This window comes from Melozone crissalis, unplaced genomic scaffold (assembly GCF_028551555.1).
Source record: "Melozone crissalis strain CALT ecotype California unplaced genomic scaffold, PUWL_Pcris_2 ptg000013l_1, whole genome shotgun sequence".
NCBI classification, from domain to species: domain Eukaryota; kingdom Metazoa; phylum Chordata; class Aves; order Passeriformes; family Passerellidae; genus Melozone; species Melozone crissalis.
Window position 1 is genome coordinate 13,347,686 of NW_026535791.1, and position 23,762 is coordinate 13,371,447.

The 23,762-nt window shown below is 38.3% G+C and overlaps 1 protein-coding gene across 1 annotated transcript in view; it reads right to left on the reverse strand.

Annotated features, from left to right (window-relative positions):
• RB1 (RB transcriptional corepressor 1) overlaps positions 1 to 23,762 on the reverse strand; it is a 70,094-nt gene that overhangs the window by 41,721 nt on the left and 4,611 nt on the right. The window contains exons 3-16 of the mRNA XM_054271804.1: positions 17,992 to 18,104; positions 15,923 to 16,057; positions 14,984 to 15,022; positions 14,137 to 14,204; positions 12,536 to 12,646; positions 10,169 to 10,317; positions 9,353 to 9,430; positions 5,583 to 5,692; positions 4,557 to 4,634; positions 1,743 to 1,830; positions 1,171 to 1,287; positions 433 to 489; positions 318 to 349; positions 162 to 238 (exon numbers count right to left, since the gene is read on the reverse strand). Of these exons, the coding sequence (XP_054127779.1) occupies positions 162 to 238; positions 318 to 349; positions 433 to 489; positions 1,171 to 1,287; positions 1,743 to 1,830; positions 4,557 to 4,634; positions 5,583 to 5,692; positions 9,353 to 9,430; positions 10,169 to 10,317; positions 12,536 to 12,646; positions 14,137 to 14,204; positions 14,984 to 15,022; positions 15,923 to 16,057; positions 17,992 to 18,104 (1,252 nt within the window). The remainder of the gene's footprint in view (positions 1 to 161; positions 239 to 317; positions 350 to 432; positions 490 to 1,170; positions 1,288 to 1,742; positions 1,831 to 4,556; positions 4,635 to 5,582; positions 5,693 to 9,352; positions 9,431 to 10,168; positions 10,318 to 12,535; positions 12,647 to 14,136; positions 14,205 to 14,983; positions 15,023 to 15,922; positions 16,058 to 17,991; positions 18,105 to 23,762) is intronic.

Below are 23,762 nucleotides of genomic sequence, written 5' to 3' on the forward strand. Positions count from 1 at the left end.
TCATGTTTTTTCCTCCTTGTATTTATTCAATCATTGCTAGCTCAGACATTTCAGTGAGTCGCTTTTTGTGTATTGGGTGGGTTTTTGCTATTTATATTAGAATAGATAGTAATAACTACCAATAACTAACAATGCAATTAAAGACTTTGGATTTAACTTACTGCCATATGTAGCCATGACAACCTCAACAGCACATGCCAGAAGAGATGTGTGGAAGACGTTATCATTCAGAAGTTTGCTGAAGAGAAAGGAAGTTATTAGTACCTTGACCCAAGACTTCAAATAGCAGACTTCAATAACAAGTTAGGGGCAAGTACCTGAAATTTTGCACTGAGAGGCGCTCTTCCTCCTGAAATAAATAAATCAAACTTGTGAATATTCTTAGTCATTCCAGAGGTACTGCCAGTACTGAGATAGCAGCACTAAACTTACCGACTTCAGCATGGACTCCATTACTCTGTAATAGAGACGCACTCCAAGCTTGTACCTCTGTTAGAATGAGAAATTCGGGAATATTACAAGGAGTTTTGACAGACTACAACAGCAAGACTCTTGTGTTTTAACAATCCAGAACATTCCAGTTTTTGACAGAGCCACTATAAGCAAGTTACTGTCCCCAGTTCCACTGGCCAGTAACACTGGAGAGGCCTCAAGGGCTACTAAGGTGTGCTCCAGCCACGTGAACATTCAACCAAGTGTAACAACCTGAATTGTGTTCACACTGATTCACAGCTAACAGGACAAAAAAGCAGGGCTGACAGACAGGAAGGAGACTGTCGAGTACAAACTTGGTTGGGTTTATTTTCTAAAATCCTTGTTGAAAGCACAGCTGCTCTCCTGACTTTATAAGGAAGTGAGTCACCTTTGGCAGTTTTAGGCCAAGTTAACCTAATGAATGCAAATATATGTTTCACAATGTATTTTGCCCAAAAAAACTTTCCATTCTTCAGTAAAGTACTTCCAACATACTTTCACCCAATTACTATTACTCCTTACACATTAAGAGGAATTTCTTACATGCTATCTTTACAGTGCTTCCTCAATTTGAAAAGCATACTGTTACTTTTACCTTTACTGATCTATATTGAATGAGGAGAATCAGTAAGTCAAGTCTCATACCAGCTAGTGCTAACAGAGCTCAAGTGAGTGATATTCAACCCAAATACTGACCTGTGAGCCAATTTCAGCCCATCCCTGTCCAACTGCTTCAGCAAATTTCTTTTTGAAGATGTGTTCAAAACTTTCCACTCTTTTCAGGATACTATCCTTAGGGTTCACTGTGCAATTCTAAAATAGTACAGGAAACAAATCAGGGGAAGGAAAGACAAAGAAAAGACATTTTACTTCAAAAACATATCAATCATTTAAATGATTAAAAGCCCAGCTTCCCTTTGTAACACCTTTCAATATAAGGTCATCAGCACAAATAAAAATGAGGTATTTAAAAGAGTGCTGTACATCTTTTTCTCTTTTGTTTCCCTTCTATACCCCCTTGCTTTTCCATTAAATACACACATAAAAGAATTTTAATATGCTTCTCAGTAACTGAAGTATTTAAGCACTTAAAAGGTTTCACTACACAACAGTTAGAGAGAAGTGCTTTCTAAAATGACTGATGACATTTAAACCGACCCAAATAAAATGTACTTCTTCAAAAACACGTGCATCAGATCTACAGGTGTCTATTTTGCTTGAGTGGTAATTCCAAGAATCCTACACAAATCATCTCTGTAGTCACTTACATTGAAGTACTTGATGAGAGTATCTGATGGTTTATCAGTTGCTGAGTTTAAAATCATAATCAGCTGCTGAATGTTATTCATTGCCGCTCTGGAAAAACACAATAAAATGCATAATAAGCATTAAGGTTGACAGCTTCCAGAAAATGAACAGCAAATCCACACACCAAAAAATTATGATTCCTGTTCTCACTCCAGTTAACAAACTGTTCGAGGAAATCTACTGTGGTAATGACTATGAATTCTAACAAGGCAATATATCTAATTACTTACACATGGATTGTGATAACTTTAATAACCAAAAGAATGGTTTAACACCTAAGAAATAGCTTGACTCTTCTGTGGTATTGTTACTTTCTGAATTCTTCATTGCTGTTTTTGATTTTCCAGTAGAATTTTGTGTGGTTGTGGTTTAACGTAGTTAAACAGTTTAACATAGTTTAGCTTTTAGTTAAGGAAAAAAAATCCAGGAGTTACAGAAGTGATTCCCTGTAAGGATCTTGGCAGCTTCCTTTGGACCTGACAGGATCAATCAGCTGGCTAGTTTTGAATATTAACACTCTGTTAGACCACTTAAGAGAGCTGAATACACCCTGTGAAATCACATTTAATGATGAACAAGCCCCAGGAAAGCTCTGTTGCTTCCAGCCTTTGAACAGGTGATGGGACAGTGGCCGGGCCATGCCCTGCTCTGCTGCTGCCGAGTTCCAACCACAGCCGGGGGCCAGGCTGGCTCTGCTCAGCTTCAGGTGGAGCCAAGCTAAGCCCTGCTCTGGCCGTGAGCTGCCCAGCCATCCTGCTGAAATAGAAACAGCAGAAAAGAGAACAGAGGCAGCCCTGCAGCCCCATGGCTGGAATTGAGCGTGGCAGGGGCTGGAAAACAGCCATGCAGCCAGAGCAGCCACCACCAGCAGAGAACACATCACCATCCACAAGCCCGGGCGAGATGTTAACTCTCTCACAGATGAAACTTGCATGCATCAATCCTCTCTCAAGTGACAGGAAAAGGAAAGGGTGAAGACACAGAGAAAACAACATGGAGACACCAAGGTCAGTGAAGAAGGAGTCAAATCCCAGATAGGAGGAAGATAAGGAGATGCCTCAGTCTTGGCTGAAATTGTCTTATAAGGCTATGGTGAAGATATAATTGATACAGCAGACTTTTTATCCCTCCCTGTAACTCATGGAATGCATGGGGAGAATGTAGCGTTCTAACCATAGCCATGAGCACCCAAGCAAATGTTGAAGTACCTGTGTTCCAATGAGAAGCTTGAACCCAGAGAGATGAAAAAGATGAGAAACCTTGCCCCAGGACAGAAGAAGAAAACCTCTGTTCCCAGAGATAAAAGAGAACTTTTTGTTTCTATACTAGAACAGCTCATCCTTAAAACTGTACCCCAACAAGCTGAAATGCCCCATGATGGCAGCTGTGGGAAGACTACCAAACTGAGGGAGGGACTTCAAGATTACAGATTTTCCAGGTGCTATTTGTGAAAATTAAAACCACAAGAGAACTGTTTCTTGCAGAAAAGTCTCCATGGCATTGCAAGAGAGACTTCTCCCCCTAAGTGAACTCAAAAAAAAAAAAAAGACTAGGCAGTAAATGGACTGAAAATTACAGGTTTTGTCTCTTTATATTGTTAGTGGGAAAGGAAAGAAGCACTGGGGGAAAGACAAGTGTTCTGAAGGTTTATGAAGGTTTATTCAGATTTCTTTTTTTTTTTTTTTAGTTCTGTTAATAAAGTTTTCTGTATACCCTTTAGGGTTTTAAGCCTGCATTGCTCTCCTCCTAATCCTTCTGTATTACCCGAACACGAGCAAATAGTTCTAGTGGGTGCACTGGTGTTTGGCCAGTCCGCGACAGTTTGTGTGCTTCAAATCTCTGTATCATTCAACTTCAATTTGGTTCATATCATCAGTCAAGTAACTGCAAACCCAGCAAAAATATGTTCAATCATTGCAACATAATGCATTTTTCTTTAATCTACTTTTTACCAAGTATTAGTAAAAATCACTTCTGCCACAACTCTCCTAATGATAAGGAAAAGCATAAGAACACTGGAAAAACATAAAATGAAAACATACAACTCAGTCTCATTATGCTCATAACTAGTACTTACATCCTTTTAATACACTAGTTTCTACATAAATGACCAGATACAAATCCACTGATAAAAATCATTATACTCTCTGTTTCAGGGGGCTTTAAAGCAGAGTCCATGAGTCTAGGTTCAAATATATGACACTGTAAGGTAACTCAAAGGAATAAGCATGGTCCTTTCAGCATATACTATACAAGGTTCTGTTTAAAAGGAGAGATAAGGATTCACTTTCCACTCTAAGATGGTGATCAAACCTTTGCTGCCATCTACTGACACTTCTGTGGCTTCATGAAAAAGTTACTACAGCCCAAATTCAGTGCTGGCGAATAGGCCTTCACATGATTTGCCCTAAACAGCATCAGTTTTGGAAAAATCAGAGCAAAGCCCAAGTGAGAATGGAAAGAATCTAAACATCACTAAACTTTCTCTCAAGAACAAAGTTGGTTTAGAACATTTTGAATTTTTAGCAATGCAGAAACTTCATACTCCAGGACTTTTCTAATGTCAAGAACTTTAAGGAAGCATCTTTGCCATCTTTATATCTACTATAAATAAAAAGTATCAGTAATCAGAACTACAGTATAGTTTATGGGGAAAAAAAACCAACAAAACCAAGGCCACATTTCCTTAAAAATTAAAAAAAGACTATGGTAAAGATAAATATTTTTAGCTATGATATTAAACAAAAGAACACATTCAAGAGAAAAACTCATACCGAACAGGAGTCTGTGGAAGTATAATATTGATTTCCTCATCTGCATTGTTTTTTAGTGGTGTCCTCTCCAACTGTGAGCTACAGAAATGGAAAACAAACTTATCAAAGACTAATACAATTCAAAAGACAATGTTTTCTACAGAGACTTATTAATCTGAAGAGAAAAACGTGTAACAGATTTTAGAAGATCTAGATGCCCAATTACTTCAGTTGTTTAAATGCCCAAGCAGACCTGCTTTGAGCAGGATGTTGGACTAGACAAGCTCTAAAGTTTCCTTCCAAGCTTTCTTCTTTTCTAGAATTTCATTTACAATCAGCTTAATTTATATATAGAGATGGTATTAATTGCATTTTAATCCCATTTTAAATTTGTGTATTTTCATGGCATAGATAAATTCAGACTCACATGGTGAGCTCACATTAAATTATAGAGATGCTGAATTGTCAGGAATTGCTGGCATATAAGTGTAGAACTGAAAAAAAAATTAAACAATCATAGAATGGTTTGGGTTGGAAGGGGACCTTTGAAGGTCATCTGGTCCCATCCACCTTCAATGACCAAGGACATCTTCAACTTAATGGGAGTCCTCAGAGCCCTGTCCAGCCCAAACTTACATGTTCCCAGGATGGGCATCCACCACCCAAACCATTCAGTGCCAGCTGGCTCAGAGCCATAACACCACCTCTGGCACATCTAATCAGCTAGTATGCCATGCCTCCTCCTCATTATTCCTCAGCTTTCCCTCAATGAAAAGGGCCTTGCACAGAGTAAGTGTTAGAGCAGAGCTTCCAAATCAGGCAGTCACAGTCATATGTTATTTAAGTTATGATGTAAAGCTAATCATCATCACTGATTATTTAAGTGATGATGTAAAGCAAGGCTGGTGATGCCAGAAATTCCTTATCTGAAGTACAAAACTAGTAGGTCAACAGGATAGAGAGATCTCCATTTATAACACAAGGGGGCAGAGAGCAACACAAGTTTGCACTCTGCTATGGAATGAAATCAGTAAATGGAAATATTACCATGAAATGACAGCAGGCTGCAGAGTCTCATCATGATTCAGAAATAGTCTCGCGTCTATATCTTTGTTCTTGAGATAGAGCTCGTCATACTGTTTCAAGATAACTTCAACCTCAAAAAGACATTGAAAAAACCCAGAATTTATTATACAGGAACAAGTTTGACAATCTACTGAATAACATAAGTTATTTCTACTTCATGACTGGAATGCTGAAATGCTAAAAGAATGACCTTGGACCTCACAAAGTTACTTCTTATACAACAGTTGAAACATACCCAGAGGAAAATTACTGTTTATAAGAGAAAACAATCCAAGATCATAAGAATTTTTTGATGAAATGTAGGTCTTGACACTGTAAAAACAACTAGATTAGGAAACAGACCTGCAAACCAAACCAACATTTCCATATTTTTAAATCTTTCCTTCTAGAAAAGAGAGTGTCACCAAGAGCAGGAAATGTAAAATGCTTGCTCTTAGAACAGCTGTTGGGCAATTGAATCAGTCCCTGTCTCTGCTGGTTTGGACAACAGGGCCTAAACTCAAACCTTTTTTTTACCTCAATAGGAGTTTCCTCACTTTATATTAATATATCTGCACTGGAGTAGCTCTTAAGAGACATGCCTATTGCCACAAAAATAGACTTGTTATTTCATGGCCACACTGTAGATTTTTAAGTAACTGTTAAAAAAATTCTTAATTGACACAAATCCCAGACTGACATGACTTCACTTTGCATGGAGAAGTTTATTGGATTTTTCTGAATGTTTTTTTAATGACTTATTTTTACTTTGAATGACTAACATTAACTGGAAGTCTGCAATTTTTTTATCTGGCCCTCCAGATCTGCTGCTGTGCTCATGCAGAAGTATGCAGCCACCTCAATTATCTGCTCCCTGAGCCCTTGAACTTATTAAATGATGCTGTGCTCTGGCCAGCTCCTGCTAGGAAAACAGGCAACAATGCATATGAACCCAAATAAGTCCCCTCTCAGTCTCAAGAGAGAGAAAGCTGCAAATGCCTCCTACACAGCTTTGCTCCTTACCCTCTTCTTTACCTTTGCCAAATGGATTTGCTCCAAACTCATCTCACAATTAAAACTTTAAGATTAGGTCTATTAAACCAAAGATTATATTTCACTTCCTATTATCACTATTCTTTTTATTTAAAAACTTAATTATATTTTCATTTTTTGTTATCTTCTTAATGGATTATGCGTTCTTTTAATCAAAAATATTTCAGTATTTCATAAATTTCTAAAGAAAACAGCAGCTCTCAGACAAGATGGCTGTACTGGGCCAACTTGGAAGAAACCTTCAGTCAAAAATAAGAGTTCTGTATCGATCTATTCACTAATGCATAAAGTCTGACCAGCAAATACATGGGAAAGACAAACAAAAATACCAACATTAAGCCTCAAAAGCTTTTCTTGCTCTGGAAGGAACATTAAAATTTTTCAAAAGCACAGTGGTTTTTTATGAAAGTCAGTTTAAATGTACCACATTACTACCTATTGTACTGATGATCTCATCCATGATTTTTGGTTAGCTGATTACATGTATGAACTGACTACCTCTGAAATACAGCTCTAACTTTCTGCTCTGGCACTCAAGGTTAAGGTGCAAAGATCATGTGACTCAATTTTTCTTCAAATGCATCCTTTTGTAAAAGTTTTACCAGCAGGTCTTATGCTAATATTTTGATATTATGCTGAAGTTCAGCAGTCTTGGATGAAAACCCTCTGATTTGAGAATAAGCTGTATAATGACCTTTGCCTTGAAGTTCATATAGGGTTTCCCAACTATACATACACACATCAATTAAAAAGTCTAAACAGGCTACTGATATCCTGGAATTAATTTAGGAAGAGATTAAGCTCTTCAGAGAGATCTGTACTTTTTTCCCCACCCAACACACTATGACACTGAACAGAAGATATATTTGATTGAACCCTGCAGACTCATTGCTCTGATCAGCTTCAGAGCTGCTTATTTTCATGTTTTCAACATCTACTGGTGACACACAGCTAAACTTACATTTTTAATAATGATGAATGTAAACACACTGCAAGAAGTTACCTATTAAAATGCACTCTGGATGCAATTGCACAAAGAGAGAGTCTGCTGCATCCAGGCAACAGCTCAGCAAGATCAAAGTAATTCTGCACAGACGCAGCAGTCCAAACTCTGCCAAGTTGTGAAACTGAGACTAATCTTCTGGATATCTTTCCAACAACACTACAATAACATGTCTCATTTATATTTTAATTAAGGTGTGTAATTTAAGACTTTAAGCATTTATAGAGTGACTTCAGAGACCTAGTATTGTAATTGTTGTATTTTAGATGAATGGCCTTACCAAGGTCATGGATATGCAACTCTTACGTTTTGCTTGATGTAAAAGCTTTTTGCTTTCAGCAAAGCCTGGTTTAGCCTCAGGAGATTAATTTATTAAATTCAAAAGCATAGGCTAAATATACTTTATGAATACTGGATTCCCTTCTAGCCCACATTCCTAAAAAACAGTTCATTTTGCCACATGATTTTAGAAGAACCTATTAGAACTCCACCAGTGGGTAAAGGGTGTCTCAAGCTATTTGGCATGAAGCAAAACAGTTGTTGAACTGTCTGTACTGGGCTTGCATGGGAAGGTTTTGGTAACTGGGGGGGGTTACAGGGGTGGCTTCTGTGAGAAGCTGCTAGAAGCTTTGCCAATGTCCACCAGAGCCAATCCTGATGGCTCCAGGACTGACCCTTTCTATTGGTCAAGGCTAGGACAATCAGGAATTATAGCAGCACCTCTGTAATAACATATTTATGAAGGGAAAAACAGAAACGACTGCAATTACACAGAAACAACTGCTGTCTGAGAAAAGAGGTATGAAAGTATGTGAGAGGAGCAACTCTGCAGACACCGAGGTCCGTGGAGAAGGAGGGGCAGGAGGTGCTCCATGTGCCAGAGCTGGGATTCCCCTGCAGCCCCTGGTGCAGAGCATGGGGATTCAGGATGTGCCCTGCAGCCCAGGAAGCTCCATGGGGATGCAGGACGTGCCCTGCAGCCCAGGGAGCTCCATGGGGATGCAGGATGTGCCCTGCAGCCCAGGAAGCTCCATGGGGATTCAGGATGTGCCCTGCAGCCCAGGGAGCTCCATGGGGATTCAGGATGTGCCCTGCAGCCCAGGGAGCTCCATGGGGATTCAGAGATCCATGCACAGCCTGGGAGCAGGTGGGTGCCTGAGAGAGGCTGTGACCCTGTGGGAGGCCCATGCTGGAGGAGCCCACACTGGAGCAGGCTTCCTGATAGGACTTGTGACCCCTGGCGGGACCCACACTGGTGTAGTTTGTGAAGAATTGTTGCCTGTGGAATGTTGGAGAAGCTCATGGAGGATGTTCTCCTGTAGAAAGGACCCCACTGGAGCAGGGGAAGGACTCCACTCCCTGTGCAGTGGCTGGAACATGTGATAAAGTGACTCCCACTGCTGATGGGGAGCAGGTTGAGCCTGGGAAGGAGGCAGGGGTGGGGGGAAGGTGTTTTTAACATTTCTTTTACTTCTTATTATCCTGCTCTGATTTTGCTGGCAATAAATTCAACTAAGATCCCTCAGCTGAATCTCTTTTGCCAGTGATGGTATTTGGTGAGCAATCTAACCCATGAACCTTTTGTTATATTTTCTCTCTCAATTCTGCTGCAGAGAGGAGTTAAAAGAGGCTTTGGTGGGTTCCTGGCACCCAGCCGGGGTCTGCCCACCACAATGTCTTAAATTCCTCTACTTACCTCTGGCAGTCCATTGGAAGCTACAATACCAGCAGAATTCAAGAAAGGAATGAAGCTTGTGAAATACACATTTTTGACCTAAAAACAAAAAGGAAAAAATGTAGCATTAGCAAGGTAGAGAGTCAGCCATGCATACACTGCTTTCACATCTTTAAATCAAGAAACTGAGACAGTTCTGTAATGCACTGTGGTTTGTTTTCAATGAAGCAAGAACAAAACTTGCCATACATTCAAAACACTGTGATACGTAAGGAAGCAAATACAACCCTTTCCTGGAATACTAATTGATTAAACTGGAAAAGAACTGCACTCCTTCCAGCCCTCTCACATTTCTGCTTCCATCATCCATTTGGATATTCAAAAATCAATCCTTTTTACACAGAAATAGATTTAACAGCAGAGGGAAAGGCAAATAGGGGTCTTTTAAGATCTTGCACAGAAGCAATGTGCTTTTTGCATACATTTTCTCATCATGGGATGCAGCTGTGAAATTCTGTCAGAGCAGCCCTGCATCCATATGCTACATGCTGTGATCAGCCTGTAACTTCATATTCTATTCTTCACAAATCAGTTACCCTGGCAAAATTATCACCCATACCAAAGGGTTTGTTTTGGGTGGTTTTTGTTTGTTTTTTACACTACTGAGTAGAGAAACTATAAAATGGTAAAATACTTTCACTACTGAAGGTAACTGCTTGACAGAATAGTTAAGCTGGCCCAAATAATGACACTTAAAAAAAAGACCATTTAAATAAATACATATTCCAAATGGAGTCTAGCAGCAAGATCTATCAGACTTTGAAGCGCAGGCATTACCTCATCTAAATTACAATCGTGCTCTTTACAAAGGATCTCAATAATTTTTGTGTCGGTATCAAGCTGCTTGGCAGTGCGTGAACTCCTGCTCTGACCTCTCCTCGGAGTGCGAGCTGAACCATTCACAGTCACTGCAGGCACAGAAGACTCTGCAGGGACATTCAGAACCATCACAAGGTTAGAGCCATCTTAAGAAAGAGGAAATTCAAGTTATTAATCCTAGAAGATGCTACTTCTTATATACTTTTTTCAAGTGTTCCCCTTAAATATATTTTCTTTCTCATCCATTCAGCTAGGTAAGAAACCTTCATTACAGAAAATGTATACAAAAAGAAAGTTAATTTTTAAATTCCTGGATCAGTATTTGGACATTTTGTTTTTAAGAAACTACTCTGCACAGAATGTAACAGCACTTTCTCCAAGTAGCTTTAACTGAGAATCTGTTTTGCAAAGCTAGGAAAGCCTTATCTTTTCACAGATGAGTAACTATTTTTCTATTTTTAAAGTAGTATAAAACAAGAAGCTGAAGGTCAATAAATCAATGCAGGATTTGAGTGATGGTGGGAACCCAAAATACGGTCCTGGAGGGAATTCATCCTTTCCCCAAGTACCCCCAGACACACAAACAGAAACAAACAGGTCCACCTAGAAGAAAGTATCAAAAAACCTTAATACGGTGAGGTAAAAATATTTCATTTTGTTAAACTCAAAACAGATGGCTTAAATATGTGAATTATATTAATAACATACATTAATATGATTAAATATTGTTGGTTTAAACCTGACACTGTAATCAGCATGCTGTTCTCACTTGTAACTTCATCTGCATTTGACAACTGTTCTGAGAAACCCTGACAAACTACACTGCAGAGGTGGCTGCATCATAATCCCCTCAGTCTTAGTCAGATCATAAAGCCTGGCATCATTTATCACAACATGAAGCCTCTTGGTCAGGAGGGTTTGAACAATACATTGTGTTATTTTCTCAAAGAATGTAGAGCTGTTTGACAGTTCACACACAGCTTCACATGAGAAACCCAGTGCTTTGCCCCTAGGACAGTGACACTCATATCTGCGATTCAGTCTCAAGTGGCAGAATTTTTTTTCAAGGTATGATGCACAGAACCAAACTGTTTCTAAAAATGAGCTCCTATTCTGCATAGTTTTACTATGAAAAAATAAATCAGTGTGAACACAGAATTCAAAACCAGGTAGTTTTAATTCAGTGGTTTTGAAAAGGATCTGCTTTATAACACCGGAAATAAGCAGCAGCATATATGTCTGTCCTACTAGGAATGAATTTAAATTCAAATTTAAATTCAAAATAGTACTGGAGGAAAGCAGGGATCTGCTTGTCCCAAGTCTATCCTTTATTCACATTAGAATAAGATCAAGATTATCTTTCTTTACCTGCAACAATTAATCACTGGGTCAGATAAATATCTCCAAAATACAGAATTTAAAGAATATAGTAGTGAATACCTTATCTATTGCATGACATTACAACTTAGGTACATGTTTAGTTGCCAAAGAATAGATTTAAGCTAAATATACTAGGTTCGCATCTTAACGCACCAGAGGATAAACTAATTACTAAAAATCTGAGTCACATCCTGTGGCTCCAAATATTTCAGTGTATTAATTCCATAGCTAGCTGAAGAAAATAGTTAACTCAAATAGAATTCTATCTTTGAAAGTTTTTATAAATATTTACTTCAACTTTTTTGTGAAGGTTTTAGATATAAAAACTTAATGGGTAAAAGCTTACTGTTGAATAGAAGTTTTTATACAGAAGACCCATTCTATTTTTACTTAAAATAGTGACACTTGCAATAGCAAACAGGATGTAATAAAAGCAAAGCTGTCTACATTTTACCTTTACTCTTTTATTTTGAGCTGCTATCCACTGTGTATTTGTTTTAAATGTCTGTACAGTCCAGTATATTGTACATTTCTGCTGTTGTCATACTGTTAAACATCAATAAAGTAAGAGTCCACCACACCAATACAGTAAGATACCACCACTTTTCCCTTTTCTATCTCAAGACAAACCTAAATAATAGTTCTCAGTTATAATCCACCCAGAACCTGAATTCTTTTACCAAATTAGACTTGTTGTTTTAACAAGTCCCTAAACAACTAGTATGGGGAGAGGACATAGCAAAAATTATATTAAATATACTGCCACATTCAGGTAATTGAATTCAAGTTACAAACTATCATGTAAATTTGACTAAAACAAAAAATAATTGCATTTCAATAAGCTTAAGAAGTTTAATTATGTTAATTATGAAGATTAGCATGGCTAATCGAAATATAATAAATTTACTTTCTACTTGAATGAGAAATACAAAAGAAAAATCTTACTGTATGGTTCCTTGAGCATAGCAGGAGGTGACAGTTTGATAAAATAATCTAAGACACACAGCAACAACTGGAAAGAAATCACCAGGTCATCTTCCACTTGCAACACTTTACCTGCAAATATTTAAAAGGGTAAAGAAAACCTTTTTGAGAATGGCTGACTTAGTTCAAGAAGTAATTTTGCAAAACAAGGATTTGGAAGTTCATATAGTAAAACAAAAAAACCAGAATCCAGGAAGCATCATACAGGATGCCAGTGCTCTTTAAAGGTTATTGATTTTATAACTCATGGCACTTCAGTTCATGGCTTTAGAGACAGCATACAAACAAAATTACTGTGTACAAAACCCTGCCCTCAGTGCTCAATCTTGATTCTTCTTTTTACTGTAAAATAATAACCTCTTACTTCCATGTAATTCCTCCCTGCTTTCTTTTTCTGTGGTCTCATGCAAGCTTTTTGAAAGCTGCTAAATATTCAGAAAGCAGGAGCTGCTAGTATACAGTGAAAAGAAATTCAAAACATGCTGTCACACTGTAGGCTCAGCCTGTCAAATTTTTATGAAATTACTTAAAAGTCACACAAGTAATAGCATGAAGAGCACTTTCAGTGCTGCAAAATTCCAGTTTTTCCCAAATTATGACTCATATGCCAGAGAAGATCTACAGAGCTGTCCCAAGATAGCGTGCATTGCCACAAAAAAATCAGGAAGTCGATAGTGGTTTTGAACAGGTACACATCTACCTATGTTCTATTTACACATGCAATTTTTATATTTATTTTCTATCAGATGTAGCAAGCATCACCCAGGCTCTTCTGAAACTCCCACTATTCTCTAGTAAATTTCAGCTTTCTTTGTTCTCAAGAAAAGGCAGGCTAAAAACCTTTTGCGGGTTTTGCTTTATGCTTACGCTTGGAGAAATCTAGCAACAAAGTTCCAAAAAACTCAGCTGATTGAAGTCTGATTTTGATATCAGAGATGCATACACTTCACTGATAACCCACACCTGCAGTAAGCAGCACTTGAGAGACATGATTCACCCCTTTTAGCAGGAGTACAATGAGACAGAAACTCCACGGACCACTATAAACATTTCATCACTCAACATTAACCGTAACTTACAACTTTTCAAGAAAGATTTGTAGCATTCAAAGGCCATGCTTTCAAAGACTTACTATAATACCTTATAATTAAATTTGTTTAATTAAATATTATTTATAATATATATAAGCTTATTTTTTAAAATATACCATTTTTAAAGGTAATTATCCATTATTAAAATGCTGGCAGACTACAAAGAACCTCAGAATAAACTTAAATACAGCAAGAAGACTTAAGAACAGCAAGCTTTAAAGAAAAAGAGAAAAATCATAGAAATTTTAGAAAGCTTATGTTTATATACAGAAAGTGTATCAGCGAGAAGAACAGCCAAACTGTATATAAAGAAATATTACTGAGCAGTTACAAAAGCCAGGCAATCAAAACATTCTGGGTCTGTACAATACTTATTGTAATAAGGATACTAGTCTCATGTTGGGCATGTAAAATAAATACCCTCACTTCAAAAATATTCATCAAAATTACTGTGTTTTCACCAAAACTCACCTTTTGCCAGCAAAAAAGTAATCCAGTAATTTTTTAGGACTAATACAGAACTGAGTTCAGCAGAAATCCTGCAGGGAAACACAAATACTTTGCATTGATTGCTCTGTAACAATTTAAACTACAATGTCTGAACACACGCTTCTGTCTATGGAACTCTTTAACAACATGCAACATTTCCCATGGACTTAAGTTTACTAAAAATCTCAACCCATTCCCTCTGTAATTATGACTACACATTTGAAAAACTTAAGTCCCTGTAAAGCCATTGAAGAATCAGGAAATATCTGTATCATCCTCGGAAAAGAAAATGAACGTGGGCAATTCAACTGCTCTGAGCTGTCTTCTCTTGAGTCTTTGATTGATGCCCTACTCTCCAGCCCCAGCATGAACTCAAGCTCATTGGGAAGCTGTTAGGGCATCTTTTAGGACACTCATCTGCTGCTGTGATTAGGAAGCTCACTCTCCATCCCAATGTTCATTTCCACCACACCGAGACACATGCCACTGGTGGCAATATTTCATGGATGAGGGATAGATATATAAAAATATATAAAAACACGATACACAGCTACTGATCAATACATACACACACTCTATATGTTTTTGTAAGAATATACTTATATAATATGCATAATGTGTGTAGATCACATATATAGAGATATATAAGTAAAATATATATAATTTCTGCATTTCCCATCATCTCATTGAAATTCCAAGTCCACACTAAATCCAAAGTAAATACACAGCATACTACAACTTAGGCCAGTGCTGAAGGGTTAAAAGATAACATGACATCATGTTTTACATCTTATCTTGAAAAACACAATTTAGGAAAAATTAAACTTACTCACTACTAGGTTGTTCCAGATAAATAAGGCCACAAGTCCTAGAAAATAAAATTCTTATTTTTGAACATGCTTCTGTAAGCAAACTATGCAGTATCTTTGACTTGAATGTAGTTTAAAAAGATATCAGTTCATAAAACATTTTTCTAACTTTAAAACAAAAAGCTGACTCAACCGTTAACAACAAATCAACTCTAGCCCTGCCAAGCCTGAAATGATGTTGCTGTTTGCATATTTATGTCAAAGCTTAGACAGCAAAACAATTTTAACCTGGTATTATAAAATTGCTTTCTTCCAGAAAGACAACATTTGTACACACATTGTTACTCAGTGTTTTGTACAACACAGCAAAGTGTACTACAGCTGCACAAAACACACTATAAAAGTGTGCATTTAAAAATCTTTAGTACTTCAGTGCCACTGCAAGCCTTGTGGTGTAATGCTGCTTCCCAATTATTCTAGGTACATAGGATTTCAAGGAAAAAAATCAGTTTATGCAAAAACAAACTAGAATATACATGCCTTCGTTCTATAAACTACCAAAGGGTGATCTCCTACCCCTTTCAAAGGTTATTTAAGAGATATTTGAGAATCTTTTGTGGCTCGGAAGGCAAAATGTTAAGTAAAAAAAATATTTAGATAGTAAACCAATCCTCTTTATATCTGTAAAAAGTTTAAAGTGAGTAGTAATCACTTGCCATGCAAATCTTACTCCAGTTTGTACTGCAACAAGGGGGTTGTTTAACACAGCATTGTGATAGTTATGGAGTAAAATGTAAGAGGTGTTTATTTAATGCATGTAAACAGCTCAATTTCACTGTTCTGCAAATATTAGCCCAACAGTTTAAATGGGCTCCTACAACAAACAGTTTGAAAAATTCAAATACTTAAATGTTGACAGATGAAGAAATCAATTTCAAAATGAAAAAAGCATACACTACCTTTCAAACTTGTGGTATAGTGCAAATAATACATCGTATTTCTTTTTCAGCCTTGATACAGTGCTATCAACTTTAGTGCTTACAGTATCCATGTTAACATCCACCTCTTTCAGAAACTGAAAAAATGTGCATACACTGGAAAAAGGAAAAAAAAAAAGATGGCACATTATCATAACTTGTGAAAACAAGTATTCTGAAATTGCTCTTAAGAAAGAGAAAATAAAAACATCTCCATGAAAACCCATTGCCTTACTTCACCAGACTCCAGCATGTTCTTACTACTGTTACCAGTGACTGAACCCTTGCCTTGGGAAACATTACCTGTTTACCTTGAGCCACACCTTCACATTTCCAGACAGCAGGAATACTGTTCAGAGCTATCTCACGATCCAGGCTCTACCACAGAAGGAAAGTTTTCCTGCCTAGCACAGATATTATCTCTGGAAGTCAGAATCTGCTAACTAGACACGCCTTTGTTCTTGCAGTGCTGGTAATACCACAAATATCCAGCACACACCTCTCAGCTCTCCTGTTCTGCTTTAGAAACGCTCCTACTACTCTAAGAACATGAACCTTGGCTCCATCCATGCTAAAGAAAGACCTAGGAATGAAAACTGAGATGAATGCATTGAATTATATAGAATTTCAAGTCTTTCAACAGGACATCTCCACCCTTTGGAAATATTACACAAGGGATCAAAGTTCTCCCTACTCACTCATGTAATATTATGGTCACCAAGGAAGCATTTTGTTACATTCATAAGTAAAATGAGCAGAATGCGAAAAATTAAAGAGGAGGAAGCTATCAAATATTTTCAACTATTTCAACTGTATCAAATATATTTTCATCCTTTATCAGAATGTAATATTCTGAGAGACTTTTTGATCTTTGTCAGATTAAAGATACAAAACACAAAACCAGTCAAAAGCTCATTTAAGAACGCTTATGATGGAATAAAAGATCTTTCCAATATATCTGAAGGCTCTAGAGGATGACTAGTAGAAATCTCTGCCAATTTGACCTTATAGCTGAGAAAAAGCCCAGGGCTAACAAGCAATTGAATATTGCATCACAATCAGCAGAGTAACAGCTTACTCTTTGAAACCCTAAGGGAAAAAGTCTCTCACTTTTCAGCACAATTTGTCAGTGGAACCAGGGTGGAACACGCTGGACGTCGCTGCACAAATGCAATTGGATTTCACACGGTTCCAAGGCAGTCAACACTGAAGAGATGAAGTCAAAACATTGGACCTGACCCTGCTCTGGGAGATGATGCAAGGTAGAAGAAGGCATGGAGAAGTCTAACCATAAGAGATGACTTCAAGGAAAAGGATATTCTGGCCCAAGCCTGAGGTTATTGCCAGGACTTGGCCTCCTGCCCTAGAGCACTGAGAGGCTCTGCTCCTGCACTTGCTTCCCACACATGGCACAGTTCCAGGCAGATGGCACTGGAATCCTTTCCTTAGATGAATGTAACACAAGGTTGCTTTTCTCACCTAAATTCACCTTAAAAGCAGATACTATAATCTTAATTTCTGTATTATTAAATTAATTAATATACAATACAACAGTGACACACCCCCAAATAAAAGAGTATATGAAAGAGTATATGAACTATACAAAGTTTAGCTAGGCATTAAAATGTTTGAGAAAGAGCAGCATGCTGGTAAACTGTTTGAAGAGTAATGTTTCTTTTCCCCACTTCTTGATTTAGCCTAAGCCTAATGCTGGGAAAGAGGTTTTATGGAAAATCATCATAGAGGGAAAGAAATAAAGAAATATTTTAAGTGAAATTTGCACCAACCTGAACTAATGAATACTTTAGGAAGAGCATGAACAACGAGATGAGTGATACAACCAAAGCCAACTACAGATTAATCAAACAATATCACTGCTCCCTCAACTTCTAGTTTACCAATATATTCATAATTTCTGTAAGTAATTTTCATTGTAAAATCAACTAGTCTGATATGTACAAAGATTCACTATGCCTTAAAAACATTCCCTCCATAAAAATGTTGGCAAGTTAATTGTTAAAATCTAAATTCACACACTTAAACTCACTTACCTCATTTTTATACTTTTCAAAAGCTCAGTGAAAGTAAATGTCACGTCATCCAGATCAATTGCTACAATAAAGATACATACACCCCATGTTTCCTTTTTCTTTGTGTTGCAAGCCTTTTTGAAAAAAGAGAGGAAAGAGTTTTTATTAATCAACAGAAATGGGTAATGCATGGAAGACAATAATTTGTCCAAACATGATTGGAAATGGTTAAACAAAACATCCTCAAACAAACATTTGACTATGACAGCCAATTATTTTATAACAGAAAACCATTCCAGGTTTTACAATACAGGTAAAAGACTGAGCATTTCAACTTTTATTCCAACAGTACAGGATCAATTTTACCCATACAATTCAGCAAAGCTTCAAAACACAAGCTTTGGTTCCATGGAATGTTTTTGCAGAGCAGAAGTAATGATTTCTTTTTTTTTTTTTCCTAAATTACCATATTTGATCATAACAACACACTGAAAGTTAAGGAATAAGAAGCCAAACCATAAAAACAAAATTGAAATCTTTACAATAACAGGCAATAAACACTCATAAATGAGTACAACTGTGTCAACCACTCATCCCCGTGGTTTGCTGAACCAAAAACCCATCTCTGCTTAGTAAAGTTTGATAGTAACAAGCACTTCCAGCCATTTTCCTACCATACATCTACATTTAAGGTCTGCTTTCTGCTATTTAGAAAGTGCAAGTTATAACCAATCATCCTTCATCAAAAGAAGCCAACCCACAATGACAGACATGGAATCCACATGGAGCAAAACTCCTGATGATGGCTCACAAGCCATTCACTTGAAGCCAGACAGGTATCACTTAAGATTCCAATACCCTTCCACCAAAACAGCAACTCAGTGGAAAACCCCTGAAGGACAATGACTTGTAGAATCATGGAAAAAAACCCCTTAAGCAGGTATATCCCAAGTTTTGGAAACAAAGCTATCTTGAAGACAGAACTAGGCATGGGTGCAGGCCAAAACTGCAGAAACAGCAAACTTGTAAAATGCTTTTCAGATATCCAGCATCCTTGTAAATAAAACTGCAACACCACCCAGGCCCACAGCAAGGGAGCAGGATCTGAATGCATTCTCCACAGCTCTAGGTTGGACATGACATGTGTCGGAGGACAGAGGTGAAATGGAGCACCAGGAGCAAGGGAATGGAAGCACTGCATTCCTGCTCTTCCACACTGCCTAGCTTTAGCCCACTCCCCAGCCTATTTTTTTATCCTTTCCCCAATCACTCCACCTAGTTACCTCCTAGACAATACCAGTGCAAGTTGCAGGGGCCTGCTCACTCTAGAAAATGTTCCCCAAAGGTAATAAGAGTAAGACTGCACCAGACCAAGCTCACTCCATGTTATGCAGTCTTCCAAACCTGCTCCAAAATCCTCTGCACTGTCAGCATCCACTCATGTCCTTGCTTATTCAGCAGTGTAACCATGACCAATAACCCACTGTGCCCATAAATGATACAATTTCACTAATACTGCCAACATTTTGTTTTGTTTTGGTGACAGTTGCTCTGTGTCTTTCTTGGGAACAGCATTTATAAAACAGGGAAGAGTGGCTGGGGGCTTTCTCCAAAGAAGAAAAACGTTGACTGGCTTGTGCAATTGTTAATAGTTATAGAACAGGCTTCAATGCAAAACTAACCAGCCACCCTCAACAGTGGGACAACTGACAATTATTTAAGTCACTATTTTCTTCCTGCATTCCTGTTTGAGTGTTTCTACAAATCACATCTCCTTGCACAAGAGAAAATTACTTTGAAATAAGCTATTGACAGACAGAGATGCATTTGTTGATATACAAAGGGATATAACAAATTATGCAGGTTAATGCTAGCTAGTGAACTACCAAGAGGGAAGACTACTCACACTGAGCATACCCCAGCCCCTGGAGTCAGCTGATCTTGTTTATTAAATAAGGTCATTTCACTCCATGCTCCTGCAAACTCAGGCCATGATGTTGTCCTGTAAATACAACATCTTGTAGGGCAGGAGGACTGAGTGCCACCAAGCAATGAAATTGTTCCTGGTTTGTTGCCTATGCAAACAAGCCCAGCTTTCCTGGGCAGCCTAGCTCAGCTCTGGTAGGATGAGTGCTAGAAGGCCACAGCAATGCTTTAATTGATAGGACAGAGGTCTGGTTTTGCAAGAACAACCTTTAAACTCCTTGTCCAGTATGGCTGGGGATAATAACTCATTTGTTTCTAGCATTAAACAAAAAGGCAGCCTCAGAGGCAGCCTGGCCATCCATGAGATTCAAACCATTACAGATGGCCAAACTCCAGTATCAGGACTACTCCCACACCCACTGCTGAAGGTACAGGATGCTTTGGACAACTTCTCCTCAACACAAGATGTTGGCTGACTGCTGGCCTAACAAGAAGAATTACACACAACCCAAGATAAATAGATTCTGGATTGGGGTTTTTTTCCTAGTAGCCAAGAAAAGGTGAGCAGCACCTCAGCATGCCTACCTTATAACATAGCTGAGACAGGAAGGAGAGGAAAACATGAAAGAGCACCAGACTGGGAATATCCCACCAGCTGCTGCTGGTTAAAACAACCAAAGACACAGGTGAACTGCAGTTTTCTCAGAAAACAAGGTATCTGCCATAGCCATGCATGAAAATTCCAGTGATTTTAATGCATAAATATTGTCATGGTTTAACCCCAGCTAGCAACTAAGTACCACACAGCTGCTTGCTCACTTCTCATCCCCACAGTGAGGAGGTGTGTCAGAAACCAAACATCACAGCTTGAGAAAAGAGCAGTTTAATAACTGGACCAAAATAAAATGCAGCAATAATAACAACATTAATAATAATTGCAATGGAAATGAAAGACAGAGAGAGACATAAAACCCAACAGAAACAAGTGATGCTCAATACATCTGCTCACCACACCCAGCCCATCCCTGAGCAGCAATCAGCAACTCCCAGCACAACTCCAATGCAATTTATATAGTGGGCATGATGTTCTTTGGTATGGAATACCCCTTTGGCCAGTTCAGGACACCTGTCCTGGCCATGGTCTCTCCAGATCTTTGGGTGCATGCCCACTGGCAGAGCATGAAAAGTCCTTGACTTAGGGCAAGTACTACTTAGCAAGAACTAAAATATCAGCACTGTCAACATTCTCATATGCTAAATCCAAACCACAGCACTATACCAGCTACTGGGAACAAAATCAGCTTTATTCCAGCGGAAAACAGAACAAATATAAACATCATGGGGCAGGGGAAGGGGAGAAGAAATAAGATGATGTCTTCCTGGCAAATCACACTCATAAGAACTCTCTCTTCACACCCCTTCCCTCCCAAAGTTCTCTTCTCTCCTATGAGTTAAAGATGACTGCTGAACAAAAAACACAGCAGCATCACTTCTTCCAACTATTTTGCTTTGTTTACAGCCAAAGCAGATGATTCATCTCAGAGGGATTTGGATGCATGGGAATGCATTGAAGAAATTAAATGAAATGAAGGGAATGAAATGAAGACAAATTCATAGCCAGAAATTAATTTCTGAGGGTTTTCTTCTTCACCAGTCTGACTCAAGATCTTTGTTGATACGGCATCACTACAGAAAATGGGCAGGACAACAGCTCAACATCTGCCCTTGGCTGTCCTTCAGTTTCAGTAAGATGACTTGCAGTGACCTTAATTCAACTCATCATGAAGCAAAGCATACCTACCAATCACTAGCCCTAAGATTATTTAGCATCTAGCAGTCCATATAGATTTCTTTCTCTTTTTATCATCTTTTATTTAGGATTCCAAGGAACCCATGCTATAACTTTGGGCAATGTTGTGTTGACTCAATATAGTTTTCTGTAGGAAAAGATCTAAAACTCTTACAAAACATTTCTCACTCTGGACTTACCATTACTTTTATTCAATCTGATTTTTACCAGATGACTAGTTTATTTAAATCTAGTGAAAACAACCTGGGAGAAGTCATTAGCTTAAAATGCTCATCCAACGTTGAATTATTGTAAAATGGGATTCTTGCCTCTCTTCTTTCCAAATGTAGCTGAAAGGTGTTAAAAGGCACTAACAGGAATAACTTGTTCCCTGCCTCCAGAGGTTCTCCAGTGTTAATCAGTCCCAAGAAGGAGACGGTCACAGGAAGTCTCAGCTCTAGTATGCAGTTAGAGATGTTTACTCTTCTGCCAACACTGATAACAATTTTGGTGACAGCCTACAAAAGTGACCCAGGAATAGAAACTTCAAACACGGTTGAGTAAAAGAAGGTCAAGGGAAATGCACATGAAAAATATGCAAACACAGATGGATACTTGAACCAAATGGGATATAGGATGTCTCACTGCAAATATCAAGCACCTGATTTTTGAAGAGGAAGATATGGAACTTGGCTTCCTAACGTAAAATCTCAGTTACTACATTCCAATCAATATGGAGAACTAGCTTGATGGTATAAGAACACAGACGTGTTAGAGATAGTCCAAAGGAGGTTACAGAGATGATCAGGGGGCTGGAGAGAGTTGGGGCTGTTCAGCCTGGAGAAGAAGAGGCTTCAGGGAGATCTTAGAGCATGTTCCAGTACCTCAAGGGAGCTCTAAGAGAGCTGGAGAGGTACTTTTTATAAGGACATGTAGCAATAGGACAAGGGGAAATGGCTTTGAACTGAAAGAGAGCAGGTTTAGATCAGGATTAGAAAGAAATTCTCTACTGTGAGGGTGGTGAGACACCAGGACAGGCTGACCAGAGGAGCTGTGGATGCCCCATCCCTGGAAGTGTTCAAGGCCAAGTTGGATGGGGCCCTGAGCAATCTGCTCTAGTGGAAGTTGTTCCTGCCCATGGCAGGGGGTTGGAACGAGGTGACCTTTAAAGGTCCCTTGCAACTCAAACCATTTACTGACTTTACATGTTTCTGATTACAGTGGGTGGAAGATGGAGAGTAGACTCAAGAAGCTCTGACAACAGAAAACTGTTCAGAATAAAAACCTGCAGGAAGAATACCCCAGGGGGGGAAAAAAAATCTGTGACCATTATAAGCCCTGTCTACATAGAAGAAGCTCTGTGTAAAGACAGATCCTTCATTTTTTCAGCAATACAGGTTTAAATTTTCTATTGAACATTGTCTGGGATAGAAGATTATTATTAGTTCACAACAGAGGAGATCAAATTCAAATAAAATACTAGCTGAAAGTAATGAAGGCAATGGAAAGTAGTGAAGTAGTAAAAATAGTTCATCTGATATGCAAAGTTCCCATTACACTTTCACATGCAGCAAGACTGGAGAAGTCATCAATCTCTCCTCAGGATAGGCAGAAGATGAGTAAAAAAAAACTCTACACCAGTTGCTTGAGCTTTTCAAGTCCATGGGCACATACAAGCAGCCCATCTGCTGCTAAGATACTGAATATCATCAGCAAGAGGCCATGGAGATGATCTGTTTGTTTTGGGACTTTCAGTAGCTCTTCTTTTTTTAATAACAGAGGATCCTAAAATATCTGTAATTTTGCTCAGGCATCCAAAGTTTCAATGGATTCAGGTTCAGTTCAGCTACAATTCTATAAATTAGAGACAAAGTCTAGACAGAAAATACTTCATTAGCTCATATGTGTTTCATGCTTTTGTCAAAAGCAAGAGGCCTCTCTGCCTTTTAACATGAGGATGAGGTGGCTTACCAATTAAAATATTCTCTTTTTAATAAGAGAATAAGAAACCACAACTAAAAGGAATTTTTTCAATTTAAATGTGAAATTGTATGGACTGGGGACACTTGGCCTGCTG